Source organism: Schistocerca americana, chromosome 8 (assembly GCF_021461395.2).
Source record: "Schistocerca americana isolate TAMUIC-IGC-003095 chromosome 8, iqSchAmer2.1, whole genome shotgun sequence".
In the NCBI taxonomy this organism is placed as follows: domain Eukaryota; kingdom Metazoa; phylum Arthropoda; class Insecta; order Orthoptera; family Acrididae; genus Schistocerca; species Schistocerca americana.
The window spans coordinates 62,220,433-62,242,534 of NC_060126.1; the positions used below are offsets into that span (position 1 = coordinate 62,220,433).

The 22,102-nt window shown below is 47.0% G+C and overlaps 1 protein-coding gene across 1 annotated transcript in view; it reads right to left on the reverse strand.

The window, feature by feature from the left end:
• Nucleotides 1–22,102, reverse strand: part of LOC124545529 (diacylglycerol lipase-alpha) — a 454,063-nt gene that overhangs the window by 275,982 nt on the left and 155,979 nt on the right. Inside the window, exon 9 of the mRNA XM_047124477.1 lies at nt 8,904–9,129. Coding sequence (XP_046980433.1) covers nt 8,904–9,129 — 226 coding nt within the window. The remainder of the gene's footprint in view (nt 1–8,903; nt 9,130–22,102) is intronic.

Sequence of the window (22,102 nt, forward strand, 5' to 3'; positions counted from 1 at the left end):
ACAATGACCTCTGTCCATACTGCCTCACAGGAACTATCTACTTCAATTTCGCGAGAAGATAAACTACTTCTAACGGCAACATACACGCCACCGCCAACCGTATTTAGCCTATCCTTCCGGAACACCGTTAGGTTCTTCGCGAAAATTTCGGCTGAGCTTATATCCGGCTTTACCAAGCTTTCAGTGCCTATAATGATTTGAGCATCAGTGCTTTCTATTAGCGCTTGGAGCTCTGGTACTTTCCCAACACAGATACGACAATTTACAACTGTTATACCGATGGTTCCTGTATCTACGTTCTTCCGCACCCTTTGTGACCGAAGCCCTTCTTGTGTTTTCCCGAGACCCTCTAGCCTAAAAATCCGCCCAGTCCACGCCACACAGCCCTTTCTACCCGTGTAGCCGCCTCCTGCGTGTAATGGACACCTGAACTATTCAGCGGAACCCGAAACCCAACCACCCGTTGGCGCAAGTCGAGGAACCGTCTGAGCCTCTGATCCAGACCCTCCACTCGGCTCTGTACCAGAGGTCCGCAATCGCTCCTGTCGACAATGCTGCAGATGGTCAGCTCTGCTTTCATCTTTCAAGCAAGACTGGCAGCCTTTACCACTTCTGTTAGCCGCTCGAAACCAGAGAGAACCGTTTCAGATCCAAAGTGACACACATCGTTGGTACTGACGTGAGCAACCACCTGCAGTTGGCTGCACCCTGTGTTTTTTATGGCATCTGGGAGGACCCTTTCCACATCTCGAATGACTGCACCCAGTATGCACACGGAGTGCACATTGGTTTTCTTACCCTCTCTTGTCAGTCAAGTCCCTAAGGGGCCCCATAACGCCCCTAACGTTGGAGCTCCCAACTACCAATAATCCCACCCTCTGTGATTGCACGGATCCTGCAGACTAAGAGGTTTCCTCTGAAACAGAACAGGCGAAGGCATCTGGCTCAGCGACAGTGTCAGCCACAGACAGCGCCAGGAACCTGTTTGTCAGACAAACCAGAAAGGCCTTACGTGCGGCCACCTGGGAAGTCTTTCGCTGCGTGCTACGCCCTGGGGCGACCTCGCAGTCGACCATAGGTGAGGGGTCAATCCCAGTGTGAGCCGTAACTGGGTTGGCCACCGGTGAGGACCGATCGGAGGACTCGGACGTGCTGGACGTCCGTTGGATCCCCACGGCCGGCCCACCGACTGCAGCCTCAAGCTGTGTAACCAGAGCCATCACAGCCTGAAGCTGAGAGCCAAGTGTCACTCGGCTCGCATCCGCACACAACAATCGCAGTCCCTGTCTATACTAAAAAACTAAACTACGCAGATAAACGGACTTTCGGCAAGTGCTGCGCAACTCTACTGTAGACCCTGACGAAAACGCAGGAACTGTGTCCAATAAATTACATTAATACGCAGAGATTCAAAAACCTAACTACTGAAGCACTCAGGTGAAAGTAAATAATTCGCGTCTGATTAGGAACTTGTAATATATCACAAAATTGGTTTACATTCCGACGCCAACGGAAGCGCGAGAACTGTGGCTATTAGATCGTAAATAAACACTTAGAAACTGAAGAAACTAAACTATTAAAGCACACAGATGATATAAAATTCGCTCCTGATTAGGAACTCGTAAAAGTCACAAAATCGGTTACTTCCATGATGCTGCTTGTATCTCGACCGCCTACTGAATCACTCGTATCCTGGTAGTGGATACAATTTTGTCCACGACTGTTTTAGCTGCGGGAGAAGGAGAGGTTGTGCAGTAACGCTGCTCTTCACCAGCCTTTGCGCCAGTGTCCTGGATTACATTCCAGTCCCCTCTGCAGTGTCTAATGAAGTATGGATTGTGACACCGTTCACAGGGATGCGCCCTGCAGTTTCCCACGAGGAACAGGCGCTCCACGTTGTACAGCAGTGTTATTCGGGTTGCCGGCACAGCTGGCGTTAAGTGGCGAGACGACGTATGGCTACAGCTGGGTGGCTTAGAAAGGGAGATACCTTTGTCTCCCTACTTTGCGTCGCCAGTCACAAGTGCGGAAATCGAGCGTTATTCGATTTGATTCCACCAGCCAGGTATTTACGTGGGCTGCACACCACACAGAGTTGGCTGGAGAGCGAATCGGCAGTTCCACTTCCGGAGCAGGCGGACTGCTTTCTGCTCAGGTAGCCCACCAGCTGACAACTACTTGCAGCCAGTCTTCGACGACCGCCAGCTGTCAATCAGTCCTTCACTTCGGAACTGGACTTAAGAGTTTCTCAGAAGCGTCCATCAACCAGATTAGGACTTTCACTCATATGAAGGACTTTTCATAAATAGTGCAGACTAATTTTTTTAGTTACACGTTTACTTTTTTCAGTATATCTTTACAGTCCTTCAGTGTAGTCTGTCCCTCCTTCTCTATGACTGAATCCCAACGTTTTGGAAGCTCTATTTTTTCATTTAGGACACCATTTCTGTTCATCTGTCTAATGGCTCGGGTAATGATGGTAGAAAGCTCTTCCAGAGAAAGATAAAGACGTCCATGCATAGATTGTTTCAACTTCGGGAGCAAGTCAATGTCTGGTGTCTGGGTGGTAGAGAGGATCGGCAATACTTCCCATCCGTATTCACGTAGTTTTTGAGCTGCAATACTGCCGATATGCGGGCGAGCATTGTCATGGAGAATGAGTGGCCCAGCCTCGAGCAACTGAGGTTGGGTTTTGTGCATTTTTCTGCGCAGGTTTACATGAAGTTACGATAATACACCTGTGACATTTGCTCCACATGGGACTCGATCATGATGATCCTTGGTGATCATAAATAAATATAATTTGTTTGAGCTTTGATTGAGCGCGACGAAAGTTTTTTGGACATGGAGAATCTAAAGCTCTCCATATACTGCACTGTGATTTCAACTCCGGTTTAAAGTCTCTAATCCACGTTTCATCAATAGTGACAATTCGGTACGAGAACCCTCGACCTTCACGGCCGAATCATTGATTGAGCATTGTTGCAATGTTCAGGCGGTTTTGCTACCCTTAAGCAGTCAAACAGTGTGAGATCTATCTCGCAGAATTTTTTTTCTTCTTCAAATCATTTGTCAGAATATGGAACACTGATGTTGGGAGAAATCCTGTGGTTTGAAAGATTTCCTCACAAGTCACTGTAAGATAAATGTCAACGAATGTAAAACAGTGGTAAGGTAGTTAAACAAATTAAACGTAGATTCTGAAACATTACAGTAAAAGTACCAGAAGAGTTTTATTTGGGCACCACAGTAAATGATGATGGCCGCGTGAGACAAGATATAAAATACAAAGTGGCTGTAGCAAGAAAAGCGTTTATGAAGAAGGGGAATTTGTCAACATCTAATATGTACACTCCTGGAAATGGAAAAAAGAACACATTGACACCGGTGTGTCAGACCCACCATACTTGCTCCGGGCACTGCGAGAGGGCTGTACAAGCAATGATCACACGCACGGCACAGCGGACACACCAGGAACCGCGGTGTTGGCCGTCGAATGGCGCTAGCTGCGCAGCATTTGTGCACCGCCGCCGTCAGTGTCAGCCAGTTTACCGTGGCATACGCAGCTCCATCGCAGTCTTCAACACTGGTAGCATGCCGCGACAGCGTGGACGTGAACCGTATGTGCAGTTGACGGACTTTGAGCGAGGGCGTATAGTGGGCATGCGGGAGGCCGGGTGGACGTACCGCCGAATTGCTCAACACGTGGGGCGTGAGGTCTCCACAGTACATCGATGTTGTCGCCAGTGGTCGGCGGAAGGTGCACGTGCCCGTCGACCTGGGACCGGACCGCAGCGACGCACGGATGCACGCCAAGACCGTAGGATCCTACGCAGTGCCGTAGGGGACCGCACCGCCACTTCCCAGCAAATTAGGGACACTGTTGCTCCTGGGGTATCGGCGAGGACCATTCGCAACCGTCTCCATGAAGCTGGGCTACGGTCCCGCACACCGTTAGGCCGTCTTCCGCTCACGCCCCAACATCGTGCAGCCCGCCTGCAGTGGTGTCGCGACAGGCGTGAATGGAGGGACGAATGGAGACGTGTCGTCTTCAGCGATGAGAGTCGCTTCTGCCTTGGTGCCAATGATGGTCGAATGCGTGTTTGGCGCCGTGCAGGTGAGCGCCACAATCAGGACTGCATACGACCGAGGCACACAGGGCCAACACCCGGCATCATGGTGTGGGGAGCGATCTCCTACACTGGCCGTACACTACTGGTGATCGTCGAGGGGACACTGAATAGTGCACGGTTCATCCAAACCGTCATCGAACCCATCGTTCTACCATTCCTAGACCGGCAAGGGAACGTGCTGTTCCAACAGGACAATGCACGTCCGCATGTATCCCGTGCCACCCAACGTGCTCTAGAAGGTGTAAGTCAACTACCCTGGCCAGCAAGATCTCCGGATGTGTCCCCCATTGAGCATGTTTGGGACTGGATGAAGCGTCGTCTCACGCGGTCTGCACGTCCAGCACGAACGCTGGTCCAACTGAGGCGCCAGGTGGAAATGGCATGGCAAGCCGTTCCACAGGACTACATCCAGCATCTCTACGATCGTCTCCATGGGAGAATAGCAGCCTGCATTGCTGCGAAAGGTGGATATACACTGTACTAGTGCCGACATTGTGCATGCTCTGTTGCCTGTGTCTATGTGCCTGTGGTTCTGTCAGTGTGATCATGTGATGTATCTGACCCCAGGAATGTGTCAATAAAGTTTCCCCTTCCTGGGACAATGAATTCACGGTGTTCTTATTTCAATTTCCAGGAGTGTATATACGTAGGTGGAGAAAAATTTTAACCCTGGATAGCTCATGCCAGTAGGAACAAAAATTATTTACATTGTGCAGGTCTACAACGCACGGAAACTTGGCGCCACGCGCTCCGATTGGCCGTGGGATTGCCCTATAGCCATTCTTCGGTTGACGGGCAGTGCTATGGTTGTCGGTTCACACATACAAACGTCCCTCGCCCTGCACTGCCCTACCGTGATACTCACACGTGTCGAATGGGTCTTGCTGTTTGTCTCCACCTCACATCACAAGCATTCACACGTAAGCTTCGCTTCGGTACACACACACGACACCTGCGATTTAGTCATACAGTAAGCATGGCAGCACTGTATTCGTTTGAAGAACTACGAGATATGATTTTTGTTTATGGACTAGCCGACGGTAATGCGCATGGAGCACGACGATTGTATGAGGAACAGTACCCAGCAAGGCGCCACCCACACCCGCAATCGTTTACAGGCATTTTACCGGCGACTTGGCGAAACTGGTTCGTTAGTGGGTTATCATGGTAACGCTGGAAGACCTCGAACACGGCGGAATGCGGCATTTGAAGAAACTGTTCTCAAACGCTTCGAAGAAGCACCTACGACAAGTACTTGAGCGGTTGGACACGACATGGGGGTCATTCATCGGTTAGTCGGGGAAGTTTTGAGGGATGACAGCCAGCATCCATTTAGTTTCCATCCTGTCCAAGACGTAAATCCTGTGGCGGACTATGAACATAGGTTAGATTTTTGCCGGTGATTTCTGCGACGTGTTGCTCGAGATTCCGACTTCTGCGCGATGGTGGTGTTTACCGAGAGTGCACCATCCATCGGGATGGCCTTTACAACATTCGAAACGTTCATTACTGGGCAAGGGGAAATCCTCACGTCACGTACGTCCACAGACGCGAGGAACGATTTTCGCTCAACATTTGGGCAGGCATTGTGGATGACCATCTGATTGGGCCAGTCCGTCTACCTCCTCGACTTAGCAGGGCAAATCACTTTTTGTAAGAAACTCTACCTGGTCTTGTGGATGATGTTCGCTGGAAATAAGGCTACGCATGTGGTTGTAGCATGATTGGGCGCCCGCATATAACAGTTGTAGTGTGCATGGATATTTAAATAAACTCTTCGACGGTCGAATAATTAGCAGAGGTGTTCGTAGGAGATGCCTCCGCAATCAAGAGACCTCACGCCACCGAACTTTTTCCTGTGAGGATTTTTCAAGGTTCTAGTTCACCCACCCAGACGCGAAACACATAGAAACGAAGATGAATTAATGGATCGCATTCAGCATGCCGCCAATCACATCAGGGCAATGCCAGGAATCTTTGAAAGAGTTCGTCAAAACACCGTTCGACATTATCAAGGTTGTGTCTCGTCTGAGGGTAGCCAGTTCGAGTACATGCTTTAAGTAAACAATGTCCTCGTACTGAAAAGACCATTTTTCGGGCCGACACAATTTGTAAAAGACTTTCTGTACGTGAACTAACAGCTGTCGACAGGTTTGTTCTCGGTACGTCTTATCATGAACCTACAACGGATGTGTCGGGACTCCAGAGAGTCGCTCCCTGGTCCCCAGAGTGGGAGGCTGGCGCGCTACCACCGAGCGTGCGGCCCGCCTCGGATACATCGCAGGCAAGGCATGCGTTGTCCTGAGCATCCGGCAACAGGGCAATCCCGCGGCCAATCGGAGCACTTGGCGCGAACTTTCTGTAGTTTGAAAATTGTGTGTTGCCGACCTACACAACGTTAGTAATTTTGGTTCCTACTTGCATCAGCTATCCAGGGTTAAAATTTCGTGACACAATTTTTCTCCACCATGTATACAGGGTGGTCCATTGATCGTGACAGGGCTAAATATCTCACCAAATAAGCGTCAAACGAAAAAACTACAAAGAACTAAACTTGTCAAACTTGAAGGGGGAAACCAGATGGCGCTATGGTTGGCCCGCTAGATGGCGCTGCCATAGGTCAAACGAATATCAACTTCGTTTTTCAAAATAGGAACCCCCATTTTTATTACATATTCGAGTAGTAAGTAAAGAAATACGAATGTTTAAGTTGGACCACTTTTTTCTCTTTGTGATAGATGGCGCTGTAATAGTCACCAACATATGGCTCACGATTTTAGACGAACAGTTGGTAACAGGTAGGCTTTTTAGGTTAACGTTTGGACATTTTCGGTTGTTCAAATGTGACACATGTACCTTTGTGAACTTATCATTTCTGAAAACGTATGCTGTTACAGCATGATTACCTGTAAATACCACATTAATGCATTAAATGCTCAAAATAATGTCCGCCAACCTCAATGCATTTGGAAATACGTGTAACGACATTCCTCTCAACAGCGAGTAATTCCCCTTCCGTACTGTTGGCACATGCATTGACAATGCGCTGACCCATGTTGTCAGGCGTTGTCGGTGGATTACGATAGCAAATATCCTTCAACTTTCCTTACAGAAAGAAATCCGGGAATGTCAGATACGGTGAACGCGCTTCGACGACCAATCCACCTGTCATGAAATATGCTATTCAATACCGCTTCAACCGCACATGAGCTATATGCCGGACATCCATCATGTTGGAAATACATCGCCATTCTGTCATGCAGTGAAACATCTTGTAATAACATCGGTAGAACATTACGTAGGAAACCAGCACACATTGCACAATTTAGATTGACATCGATAAAATGGGGGCCAATTATCCTTCCTCCCACAATGCCGCACCATTAATCCGCCAAGGTCGCTGATGTTCCACTTGTCGCAGCCATCGTGGATTTTCCGTTGCGGAATAGTGCATATTATGCCGGTTTACGTTACCGCTATTGGTGAATGACGCTTCGTCTCTAAATAGAACGCGTCCAAGAAATCTGTCATCGTCCCGTAATTTCTCTTGTGCCCAGTGGCAGAACTGTACACGACGTTCAAAGTCGTCGCCATACAATTCCTGGTGCATAGAAATAGGGTACGGGTGCAATCGATGTTGATTTAACATTCTCAATATCGACGTTTTCGAGATTCCCGATTCTCGCGCAATTTGTCTGCTGCTGATGTGGCGGATTAGCCACCTACTTGGGCATCATCATTTGTTGCAGGTCGTGGTTGACGTTTCGCATGTGGCTGAACACTTGCTGTTTCCTTAAATAACATGACTATCCGGCGAACGGTCCGGACACTTGGATGATGTCGTCCAGGATACCGAGCAGCATACATAGCACACGCCCGTTGGGCATTTTCATCACAATGTCATACATCAACACGATATCGACCTATTCCGCAATTGGTAAACGGTCCATTTTAACACGGGTGAGGTATCACTAAGCAAATACCGTCCGCACTGGCGGAATGTTACGTGATACCACGTACTTATACGTTGGTGACTATTACAGCGCCATCTATCACAAAGCGAAAAATGTGGTCCAACTAAAAGATTCATATTTCTTTACGTATTACACGAATATGTAATAAAATATGGTGGTTCCTATTTAAAAGAACGCAGTTGATATCCCTTTGACCTATGGCAGCGCCTTCTAGCGGGCCAACCATAGCGCCATCTGGTTTCCCCCTTCAAGTTTCGTTCTTTGTAGTTTTTTTCGTCTGACGCTTATTTCGTGAGATATTTGGCTCTGTCACTATCAATGGACAACCCTGTATTTTAAGTGGTAAGACATCTTTTCTCAAGGAGTTTGTGGGGAGTATTTGCTTGCACATAACCAATAAGCAGCCAAGACAATAGCTTTTGATATGAGATGCCACAGAATAATGTTGAATGTTAGACGAGTAGAGAGAATAAGCAATGAGGACGTAACTAACCGAGTTGCGGGAAATAGAAATTTGTGTTGTGACTTGGCTAAAAGAAGGGACCGATTGAGAGGACGCATGCTGAGGCATCAAGGAGGGATAGGAAGTGTGTGGAGGTTAAAAGTGGTAGAGGGAGATTAACTGGGTTCAAATGGATGCAGGTTGCAGAAGTTAGGCGGAGGTAAAGAGACGTGCGCATGATAAGGTAGGGCTGCATCACACCTGTATCCGGGCTGAAGGTAACAACGAGACATGCGTGACACAGAGTTGTCGGCGCACACCTGCGAGCTGTGAGGAAGTGTGTGTGTCTCTCACCTGGAGCGACAGGGTGCCTCGTATGCTGATGACGACCTTGCGCTTGGTGTAGTCGACGGCGACGAAGAAGGGCGTCTCGCCGACGTCGACGTGGTAGGTGGCGTACACGACGGCGACGTCGCCCACGTCCACCATGCGCCGCAGCGCCGCGTAGTTGCAGCGGCAGCAGTTGTCCTCGACGATGACCGCCGGGTCCTTGGGCGGCGAGCACCACAGGCAAGAACACCTGCCGGCCACACAACCCGTCACCTCCCCCGACACACCGCCGGGCTCCCCCCTGCCTACTCGCAGTCGTCTTCATACTCATTTCTATACGTGGACCATAACGACAAAGTTACTGACTACAGAACTTTTGAGCAAAGGAAAGGGCGGTGCTGTTACATCATCGCTGAAAGCCACGCACTGACCCACGGTAGGGAGGGGAGAGTTCGTGGGGGAAATTAATCGAACAGCTAGTTCTCTCTGGGTAGGCATGTACGCTGATCACCCGGAACATTATGACCACCGACCTACGAGGGTCACTCCAAACGAAATGCACACTATTTTTGCAAAAATACAGTTTTCATTCTGCATGTGCGAAAGTTTTACAGTGTGTAGATACATCCTTCCCGCTTGTTTTCAAACTTAGTTCAACCTGTTCCCGTGAGTGGCGCCGTCACAGCATGTCTTCAAGATGGCTGCTACACTTGACGTTCGTCAGAAGCAACGTGCTGTCACTGAATTCCTGTGCTGTGGAAGCGAGACAGTGGCAAGCATCCACAAGAGGTTGAAAAAGGTGTATGGAGATGCTGCTGTCGATCGCAGTACGGTTAGTCGATGGGCAAGCAGGTTACGTGATGAAAGCGGGCACGGCAATATTGAGGATTGTCCTCGCAGCGGCAGGCATCGTACTGCACACACTCCAGACAATGTGCAGAGAGTTACCGAACTGGTGACTGCTGACAGACGCATCACAGTGAACGAATTGTCACGCTACGCTGGGATAGAGGAAGGAAGTGTTTGCAGAATATTGAAAGTGTTGGCGTTAAAAAAGGTTTGTCTCAGGTGCGTTCCCAGGATGTTGACAGTGGATCATAAAGAAACAAGAAAAACGGTACGCAGCAAACTTTTGGAACAGTACGAGAATGGTGCAGATGAATTTCTTGGAAGAGCTGTGACAGGTGATGGAACATAGCTCCATCATTTTTCACCAGAGACGAAGAGGCAATCAATGAAGTGGAAGCATGCAAATTCACCCAAGAAAAGAAAACTCAAAACCACACCTTCTGCTGGAAAAGTTATGGCTACAGTGTTTTTCGATTCTGAATGAATCTTGTTTGTGGACATCGTGCCAAGTGGAACCACCATAAATTCTGATGCATATGTGACGACACTGAAGAAAGTTCAAGCTCGAGTGAGTCGTGATCGACCACATCGGCAAAAGCAGGATGTTTTGCTGTTGCACGACAATGCACAACCACATGTCAGTCAAAAAACCATGGAAGCGATGACAAAACTCGGATGGACAACACTGAAACACCCGCCTTACAGTCCTGACCTGGCTCCAGGTGACTATCATCTCTTTGGGAAAGTGAAAGACTCTCTTCGTGGAACAAGGTTTGAAGATGATGACTCCCTTGTGCACGCTGCCGAACGGTGGCTCCAACAGGTTGGTCCAGAATTTTACCGTGCGGGTATACAGGCGCTGGTTCCAAGATGGCGTAAGGCAGTTGAGAGGGATGGAAACTATGTGGAGAAATGAAAATATTGTTCCTAAAGGATGTATCTACACACTGTAAAACTTTCAAACATGTAGAATAAAAGATGGATTTAAAAAAATAGTGTGCATTTCTTTTGGAGTGACCCTCGTACTATGAATATAAACACGTCCAGGTGATAGCAGCGTCACATGGTGAGGTACTGCTGACTGACACACGCACGGTGCTTGTAGTATCAGTGAACGAGATGTCCGTGTGTAGAATGCGGAAGGCGCGCGAACTATGAGTCTGACCGAGGACACATTGTGATGGCCCAGAGGTTCGGCACGAACATTTCGTAAACTGCCTGACTTGTCGGGTGCTCGAGGTGTGCTGTGGTGAGTGTGTTCAACAGGTGGTGAAACCGAGGTGAAGCCACGTTGGGTTGGGCGGCCACTCATCATTAAAGACGTCGGGCCTTGTAGGCTGGGCAGACTGGTAAAACAGGACAGGCGGCGAACTGTGGCGGAACTAACATCAGAATTTCATGCTGGGCAGAGTACAAGCGTGTCTGAACGCGGAGTGAATTGGACCCTCCTAAGGATGGGCCCCGCGGCCTAAGACGCGTGCGTGCGTCTGTGTTAACACAACGGGCACGTGGCCATCGGCACTGGACTTTGGTGCAGTAGCAGAGCGTTTCATGGTGTGGCGAATCCCGATGCCTTCTCCATTATGCGGATGGGAGGACACCCCTCCCCCCCAATCCGTTGTCTTCCAAAGGAGCAGCTCCTTGATAACTGCACTGCGAGATGGAGTCAAACACGTGGCGTCTTCATTATACTGTATGTATGTTTCTGGAAAGGTCCGCCTTTAGCAAAACACATTTTTTTGTTTTTTTAACCCAAACATGTTTCACTGCAGTTGCAGCATCTTCAGTGGGCTTTTATTTTCCATCTGTTAAAGATAAAGAGTGTTCTTTGCTGTTTGTATACGTGTAGCTATTATTTTTTAAATCGTAATTACAGTTATTTGAAAAACACATAAATTACGAATTCATACCTTTTTACAACATGGTGTAGTTTTTCTGATGCGTTGTGTTTCTACAGTGACCGTTTTGTTCCACAGTTTGTCACCTGCAACCACTTATACCTTAAAGTAGACAAATTGTTTAAGCCAAAATTGCGATATGAAAGCTTCTTATTTCTATGTCTGAAATTATTTAATTCGATGTGTGTGTCTATTTACATAAAGTTTCACTTACGTTGCGGCTTAAACAATTTGTCTACTTTAAGGTATAAGTGGTTGCAGATGAAAAACTGTGGAACAAAATGGCCAATGTAGAAACACAACACATCAGAAAAACCACACCATGTTGTAAAAAGGTATGAATTCGTAATTAGTGTGTTTCTCAAATATCTGTAATTACGATTTAAAAACTAATAGCTACACGTATACAAACAGATGGAAAATAAAAGCCCACTGACGATGCTGCAACTACAGTGAAACATGTTTGGGTTAAAAAACAAAAAATGTGTTTTGCTAAAGGCGGACCCTATCCAAAAACATACATATTGTTAAAGCAAACACGGAAGAAAAGAACTTCAACCCCAATATGATTCATTATACTATTGGGAACATTCACGTGGGCACCCATGGATCCAGTGGAGGTCGTTGAAGGTACATTGAGGGGCATGGAGTATCGTGCTCTGGTTGCAGACCACCTCAACCCTTCACCACCATCATGTTTCCCGACGGCAATTGTATTTTTCAACAACATAATGCCCTATATCACAAGGCCAGGAGTGTGACGGAGTGGTTCGAGTTACACAGTGGCGAATGCCAATTGAGTGTTGGCCCCTCAACTCACCAGATCTGAACCTGATCGAACTCATTTGGGATGTGACTGAACGTGGCGTCAGATCTCATCATTCCCCCGTCCCCGGAATTTTCGGGAATTATGCACCTTGAGCGACCTACCAAGGGCTCATAACTTCCATGCCTTGACGAGTAACCGCTGTTACCCATGCCAAAGGTGGTCATAGCGGCGCATGGTCATGTTCTGGCTGATCAGTGTAATTAACTTGGATTCATATTCTGCGCACACACACACACACACACACACACACACAGACACACACACACACAAAGAGGATACGGCATGTTTAATGTTTACGGTATGTTGTTGTATTGATTTTCGATATGATTCCGTTTTTGGTCTTCTTTATGTACATCAATGATTCGGTTGAACTCGATTGCCACAAACACACAGGAAGATTAAGGTGTATAATTTCGAAATCGATCATGCGAATTAAATACCTGTAGTAAAACAGCTGAATGGATTATCCAATAACAATTTATTAAGCAAAGCTATTTGTTGAAGGGCTGCAGAGAACAGCATTAGTATGAATTGTGAGACTTCAGTTCTGATGGAACTGCTATAGTCTGATCCGCGTACGATGGTGGTTTGCTCAGCGTGAGACACGGACGTGAGATGCATTGTTACCGTTCCAAGCGCACAAGGTGCATACACGTGCTCTGAGCTTGAAGAAAGCTTGTACACTGCAAATTATGTCTCTCGCTTGCTTCTGCAGAATTTGTCACTTATGATCACCACCAGCCGTGACAGCTCGCAAGAAATGGAATAAAAATGCCCTAAACAACTCGTTACGATCAGATTTAATGCTCGCATTGCCTACGATATTTACAGCAGAACCCTGAGAACAATACTGAAAGCTCATTGCCTATCGGAGAATGCGTGACGCAGATTCGCAGAACAAGTCTAAATTCGACTGCCATCGTTCGTGACTCCAACTACAATGACAATGAAGTATTAGTGCTTCTTGGTATGTACTTCTTGATGAACTCGGGGCAGGGATTGTTGTAGTAATGGAACTGGTGCTGCTTCTATTTTAAAATAGCAATGCACAGTATGCTGCTACGCCTACTACGGAGCTAATTGATGCAGTTGTTATGACGGGAACATAGCCTCTTGAAACAAACGAAATGAGACTGATTGCATTATCAAGGAATTCTTTCGTGTGGTGTTTCTTTGGCCATAGAGCTAGTTCTCAGCTTAAGAATAGTTGTACAGTAAGAAAGATATTCAATTTTTGCCGTACGTCTTTTAATAGAAAAACAATCATATGACGTAGAACGTGTGTCTGGGAAAGTCAGGAAGATGACTCTACTGGAAATACTTGAAATCAATGAACCCATGACACAGAATGTCAACTTTGTATTAAACGATTAACTCAGTTATCTTCTTCCCAACCGTTAAATTATTTTTAATTACACAAACAGTAGACCAAAGTTGCAAACTGAGCTTTATTTTTCATCTGTTATTGAATGAAACGGTATCCATACAGAAAATTTATTTTTTATTTTAGTTAAATACAAGTATTTCTGAGTGACAAACAAAATGTAATACATTGTTTTGAAAACACTCTACATATGATAAACAGTCTACAAATTATCACTCTTGTATCTTCTGTGTAAATAATACCTGTGAAAGCCGCAAGTAATTTTATTTGTGTTTTCAATATAGAGCTGTCACCTGAGGGAAAAAGAAAATTTAATAATTTAAAACAGCAACAAGCGGAAAGTATGTTTTAAGACAGTTTATGTAAATAAAATAAATCTTCAGAGGGCCCTTACAGATTTTCTTGGTTTCCTGCCACAGCCTCTTTTTGCAGTCGTTACAGGTTTTGTGCAGTGGTGTGTATTTCTGTACGATGAATTAATCGCCTATTTGTGTTATACATGTAAAAGTTTCCACATTTTGGCGCGTACACTATGTGAGTGCCGTTACATTCTCGGAAAACCACTTGAGCGCACACCTATCCACATTTCATGGCAGCACACGTGCTCAGAATTTATACAACGTGGCCTAGCTTCACATAAGTAACAAAAACATTGACCTACACAAAACCTGCGACGATTACGAAATGAGGGCACAGCAGGAAAGGAGGAAAGTCTGTAACAGCCATCCGAAAACGAACTTGTAATAAATCCGAAACCGGTAATGGTCTGATTTAAATAAAATGTCTTAAAACATACTTGTTGCTGTTTTAAAACACACTACTGGCCATTAAAATTGCTACACCAAGAAGTATTGCAGATGATAAACGGGTATTCATTGGACAAATATATTATACTAGAACTGATAAGTGATTACATTTTCAAGCAATTTGGGTGCATAGATCCGGAGAAATCGGTACCCACAACAAACACCTCTGGCCGTAATAACGACCTTGATACGCCTGGGCATTGAGTCAAACAGCGCTTGGATGGCGTGTACAGCTGCCCATGCAGCTTCAACACGATACCACAGTTCATCATGAGCAGTGAATGGTGTATTGTGACGAGCCAGTTGCTCGGCCACCATTGACCAGACGTTTTCAAATGGTGAGAGATCTGGAGAGTGTGCTGGCCAGGGCAGCAGTCTACCATTTTCTGTATCCAGAAACGCCAGTACAGTACCTGCAACATGCTGTCGTGCATTATCCTGCTGAAATGTAGGGTTTCGCAGGGATCGAATGGAGGGTAGAGCCACGGGTCGTAACACATCTGAAATGTAACGTCTACTGTTGAAAGTGCAGTCAATGCGAACAAGAAGTGACCTAGACGTGTAACCAATGGCACCCATACCATCACGCCGGGTGATACGCCAGTATGGCCTTGACGAATACACGCTTCCAATGTGCGTCCATCGCGATGTCGCCAAAGACATCTATCTACATCTACATCTATACTCCGCGAGCCACCTTACGGTGTGTGGCGGAGGGTACTTATTGTACCACTATCTGATCCCCCCTTCCCTGTTCCATTCACGAATTGTGCGCGGGAAGAACGACTGCTTGTAAGTCTCCGTATTTGCTCTAATTTCTCGGATCTTTTCGTTGTGATCATTACGCGAGATATATGTGGGCGGTAGTAATATGTTGCCCATCTCTTCCCGGAATGTGCTCTCTCGTAATTTCGATAATAAACCTCTCCGTATTGCGTAACGCCTTTCTTGAAGTGTCCGCCACTGGAGCTTGTTCAGCATCTCCGTAACGCTCTCGCGCTGACTAAATGTCCCCATGATGAATCGCGCTGCTTTTCGCTGGATCATGTCTATCTCTTCTATTAATCCAACCTGGTAAGGGTCCCATACTGATGAGCAATACTCAAGAATCGGACGAACAAGCGTTTTGTAAGCTACTTCTTTCGTCGATGAGTCACATTTTCTTAGAATTCTTCCTATTAATCTCAACCTGGCGCCTGCTTTTCCCACTATTTGTTTTATGTGATCATTCCACTTCAGATCGCTCCGGATAGTAACTCCTAAGTATTTTACGGTCGTTACCGCTTCCAATGATTTACCACCTATGGCATAATCGTACTGGAATGGATTTCTGCCCCTATGTATGCGCATTATATTACATTTATCTACGTTTAGGGAAAGCTGCCAGCTGTCGCACCATGCATTAATCCTCTGCAGGTCCTCCTGGAGTACGTACGAGTCTTCTGATGTTGCTACTTTCTTGTAGACAACCGTGTCATCTGCAAATAGCCTCACGGAGCTACCGATGTTGTCAACTAAGTCATTTATGTATATTGTAAACAATAAAGGTCCTATCACGCTTCCCTGCGGTACTCCCGAAATTACCTCTACATCTGCAGATTTTGAACCGTTAAGAATGACATGTTGTGTTCTTTCTTCTAGGAAATCCTGAATCCAATCACAAACCTGGTCCAATATTCCGTAAGCTCGTATTTTTTGCACTAAACGTAAGTGCGGAACCGTATCAAATGCCTTCCTGAAGTCCAGGAATACGGCATCAATCTGCTCGCCAGTGTCTACGGCACTGTGAATTTCTTGGGCAAATAGGGCGAGCTGAGTTTCACATGATCTCTGTTTGCGGAATCCATGTTGGTTATGATGAAGGAGATTTGTATTATCTAAGAACGTCATAATACGAGAACACAAAACATGTTCCATTATTCTACAACAGATTGACGTAAGCGAAATAGGCCTATAATTATTCGCATCTGATTTATGACCCTTCTTGAAAATGGGAACGACCTGCGCTTTCTTCCAGTCGCTAGGTACTTTACGTTCTTCCAGCGATCTACGATAAATTGCTGATAGAAAGGGGGCAAGTTCTTTAGCATAATCACTGTAGAATCTTAAGGGTATCTCGTCTGGTCCGGATGCTTTTCCGCTACTAAGTGATAGCAGTTGTTTTTCAATTCCGATATCGTTTATTTCAATATTTTCCATTTTGGCGTCCGTGCGACGGCTGAAGTCAGGGACCGTGTTACGATTTTCCGCAGTGAAACAGTTTCGGAACACTGAATTCAGTATTTCTGCCTTTCTTCGGTCGTCCTCTGTTTCGGTGCCATCGTGGTCAACGAGTGACTGAGTAGGGGATTTAGATCCGCTTACCGATTTTACATATGACCAAAACTTTTTAGGGTTCTTGTTTAGATTGTTTGCCAATGTTTTATGTTCGAATTCGTTGAATGCTTCTCTCATTGCTCTCTTTACGCTCTTTTTCGCTTCGTTCAGCTTTTCCTTATCAGCTATGATTCGACTACTCTTAAACCTATGATGAAGCTTTCTTTGTTTCCGTAGTACCTTTCGTACATGATTGTTATACCACGGTGGATCTTTCCCCTCGCTTTGGACCTTAGTCGGTACGAACTTATCTAAGGCGTACTGGACGATGTTTCTGAATTTTTTCCATTTTTGTTCCACATCCTCTTCCTCAGAAATGAACGTTTGATGGTGGTCACTCAGATATTCTGCGATTTGTGCCCTATCACTCTTGTTAAGCAAATATATTTTCCTTCCTTTCTTGGCATTTCTTATTACACTTGTAGTCATTGATGCAACCACTGACTTATGATCACTGATACCCTCTTCTACATTCACGGAGTCGAAAAGTTCCGGTCTATTTGTTGCTATGAGGTCTAAAACGTTAGCTTCACGAGTTGGTTCTCTAACTATCTGCTCGAAGTAATTCTCGGACAAGGCAGTCAGGATAATGTCACAAGAGTCTCTGTCCCTGGCTCCAGTTCTGATTGTGTGACTATCCCATTCTATACCTGGTAGATTGAAGTCTCCCCCTATTACAATAGTATGATCACGAAACTTCTTCACGACGTTCTGCAGGTTCTCTCTGAGGCGCTCAACTACTACGGTTGCTGATGCAGGTGGTCTATAGAAGCATCCGACTATCATATCTGACCCACCTTTGATACTTAACTTAACCCACATTATTTCACATTCGCATTCGCTAATAACTTCACTGGATATTATTGAATTCTTTACTGCTATAAATACTCCTCCACCATTGGCGTTTATCCTATCCTTGCGGTATATATTCCATTCTGTGTCTAGGATTTCGTTACTGTTCACTTCCGGTTTTAACCAACTTTCCGTTCCTAATACTATATGCGCACTATTTCCTTCAATAAGAGATACTAATTCAGGAACCTTGCCCTGGATACTCCTGCAGTTTACCAATATTACGTTAACTTTTCCTGTTTTTGGTCTCTGAGGACGGACGTTCTTTATCAACGATGATAATGTCCTCTCTGGTAAGCCGTCAGGTATTTTATCGTTTCGCCCAAGGGGGGGTCCCTCTAACCTAAAAAACCCCCGTGTGCACGCCACACGTACTCTGCTACCCTAGCAGCTGCTTCCGGTGTGTAGTGCACGCCTGACCTGTCTAGGGGGGCCCTACAGTTCTCCACCCAATAACGGAGGTCGATGAATTTGCAACCATTATAGTCGCAGAGTCGTCTGAGCCTCTGGTTTAGACCCTCCACACGGCTCCAAACCAGAGGACCGCGATCGACTCTGGGCACTATGCTGCAGATATTAAGCTCAGCTTGCACTCCGCGTGCGATGCTGGTTGTCTTCACCAAATCAGCCAGCCGCCGGAAGGAACCAAGGATGGCCTCAGAACCCAAGCGGCAGGCGTCATTCGTTCCGACATGTGCTACTATCTGCAGCCGGTCACACCCAGTGCGTTCAATAGCTGCCGGAAGGGCCTCCTCCACATTACGGACGAGACCATCGCGATGCTGTAAACAGAACCTGGATACATCCGAAAAAATGACGTTTTGCCATTCGTGCACCCACGTTCGTCGTTGAGTCCACCATCGCAGGTGGTCCTGTCTGTGATGCAGCGTCAAGGGTAACCGCAGCCATGGTCTTCGAGCTGATAGTCCATGCTGCTGCAAACGTCGTCGAACTGTTCGTGCAGACGGTTGTTGTCTTGTAAACGTCGCCATCTGTTGACTCAGCGATCGAGACGTGGCTGCACCATCCGTTACAGCCATGCGGATAAAATGGCTGTCATCTCGACTGCAAGTGATACGAGGCCGTTGGGATCCAGAACTGCGTTCCGTATTACCCTCCTGAACTCACCGATTCCATATTCTGCTAACTGTCATTGGATCTCGACCTACGCGAGCAGCAATGTCGCGATACGATAAACCGCATTCGCGATAGGCTACAATCCGACCGTTATCAAAGTCGGAAACGTGATGGTACGCATTTCTCCTCCTTACACGAGGCATCACGACAGCGTTTCACCAGGCAACGCCGGTCAACTGCTGTTTGTATATGAGAAATCGGTTGGAAACTTTCCTCATGTCAGCACGTTGTAGGTGTCGCCACCGTCGCCAACCTTGTATGAATGCTCTGAAAAGCTAATCATTTGCATACCACAGCATCTTCTTCCTGTCGGTTAAATTTCGCGTCTGTAGCACGTCATCTTCGTGGTGTAGCAATTTTAATGGCAAGTAGTGTAACTGTACTACAGCCATGGTTCTGACGACGTCTGCTTTCTATAACATTTCAAATAATTATAATTTTGCACAACATTAGAAAAATATTTCCTATTCGGTATTTACGACCCGTCATGAAACTCCGTCAGCTGGAGCGGTAGTGGGCGAGCAGGCAAGTCCAGACTGGTTTTGGGCGCCGACGGTCACTGAGCTCCTGCACCGTCCACGGTAGGCGAAATGCGGAAATGTTTCGACCACGGCGGAGGAGCAAATTGCACTAGCGTGGGGTCTCGAACGAGTGCAAGTCTGAAAGTAACCACCACTAAATTAACGAAATACATTTGTTTTGTGTATCAGTTCTCTTGCGTCAGACGTTTGGCGACAGAGCGCCGGAGCCTGTCTGTAGCAAAGGGTCTGTCTAGTAACACTGAGCGGATGGCACAGTGTAATGATACACCTCACGATCGAAAAGTATCTCTCACTTATGAGCTGCAATAAACTGTTCATTGGTTATGTAAATGACCTCATTTGTTTTATGCCAGGGTACTGTAGTGTATGGTGAACTGGTAGTGGTACAGAGGGGGCGCGTAGGTAGCAGGTGTCTGTGATGCAGGTAATTAGGTTGATGAATCGACCGTCTAGAGCCGCTCTAATAGAGCCAGGCGTCAGTCAGACTCTTATGGTAGATGGTCTGGTGGGTCAAGAAAGTTGTTGTAAATAGAGAATTGGGATGTTCGGTGTTGTTGTTGGGTTGTTTTTAGGGGAACAGACCAAACTGCGAGTCATCGGTCTCGTCTGATTAGGGAAGGACGGGGAAGGAAGTCGGCCGTGCCCTTTCAAAGGAACCATCCCGGCATTTGCCTGGAACGATTTAGGGAAATCACGGAAAATCTAAATCAGGATGGCCGGACTCGGGATTGAATCGTCGTCCTCCCGAATGCGAGTCCAGTGGTGTTCGGTGTGTGTGATGCTAACATTATTCGTAGAACGTGAGGCACTAACACATTAACGTGACAGATGCTTGTCATACAGGCTATCCGAATGTGAGCCACCAGTAAATGTGGGTCCACCTCCATAGCTGAGTCGTCAGTGCGGTTCATTGCCATGTGGGAGGGCTGGCATCGATTACCGATACTGCCAGGAATATTTCCGTTGTGGGACGACTGGTAGACGGTGCACCCATTCTCTTGAGGCTAAATGAGGAGCTACTCGAGCAGTTACTAGCGGTTGCAAGGTCAAGAAACCCGACGACGTGCGGAAGAGTGGTTTGCTGACCACATTCGCATCCATACCACATACAGTAACGCCATTGCCAGAGGATGACATGGCGGTCGGCCTGATCTGATTGGGCCATCTAGCGCCATTACGCGGGACTTTACATAACTTTATCTAATTTTACCATTAAGTGAAGAATATGAGATATGGGTCTTACAGATGCTGGTGATTTTGGCTGTAGCATTGTGTACATTGCTTACACCCTAAATCACGAACATCGGTAAGCTTCATACCTTATTATCCATTTACTGGCCCCTCGAACACTGATCAGCCAGAACATTATGACCGCCCACCTGCTAACCTGTATGTCCACCTTTGGCACGCATAACAGCGGCGACGCTTCGTGGCATGGAAGCAGTGAGGCCTTGGTAGGTTTGTGGAGCGAGCTGGAACCACATCTGCACACCCAAGTCACTTAATTTCCATAAGTTCCGGAAATTCGTGGTAAGGACTATGGCACTAAACTGCTGAGGTCATAGGTCCCTACACTTACGCACTACTTAATCTAACTTAAACTAACTTACGCTAAGGGGAACACACACACACCCATGCCCGAGGGAGGACTCGATCTTCCGACGGGGGGAGGGGAGCCGGGTGAACCGTGACAAGACCCCGCACGGCTTCCCCGTGCGGCCCGTAAATTACAAGAAGGGCGCGATGAGTTCATACGCCACATTCAATGATATCCCAGATGTGTTCAGATCTGGCGAGTTGGGGGCTCAGCACGTCAACTGGAACTCACCACTGTGTTCCCCGAACTACTCCATCACATTCCTGCCCTTGTGACACGGCGCATTACCTTGCCGAAAAATGCCACCGCCGTCAGGAAAAATGATCTTCACGAAGGGATGTGCGTGGTCTGCAATCAGTGTACGATATCCGTCGTAGTCATGGCGTCTTGCACGAGCTCCACTGGACCCATGCATGTTCCCCAGAGCATAATGCAGACGCCGCCAGCTTGACTCCTCCCTGCAGTACATGTGGCAACGAACTGTTCCCCAGCAGGACGACGAATATCCGTCCTCTCATCAGCGTGCTGAAGAAGGTGTGTAGTAACTACGCCAACGTCCAGTGCTGATGGTGACGTGTCCATTTCAGTCGTAGTTGCCGATGTCGCGGTCTTAAGATCGGCTGCGGAGTCCCATCGTTAGGAGGGCTTTGAGCCGTGCTCTCTACCAACTATGAGTTTTCGTGAAGTTCGCTGTCTATCTGTGTTTGGTTTTCCGCCCTTGTCGCGGTTCTTCTTCCTTCTACGTGTGGCAGCAGTGACGTGTATCGATATTTGTGCCGTGTGCCATCTTTGATTTGGTGCATATAGTTTCCAGCAAGGGGTCTGGAGGGAGTCGGTCAGTTGTTGCGGACGAGGGAAGTTATTTCCGCGCGGTGCAGTCGGCTGGGACCGCTGGCAGCCCCTGCGCAGTGTCGCAGCGTGTGTGGAGCTGTCCGATCGCTACGAGCTTCGTG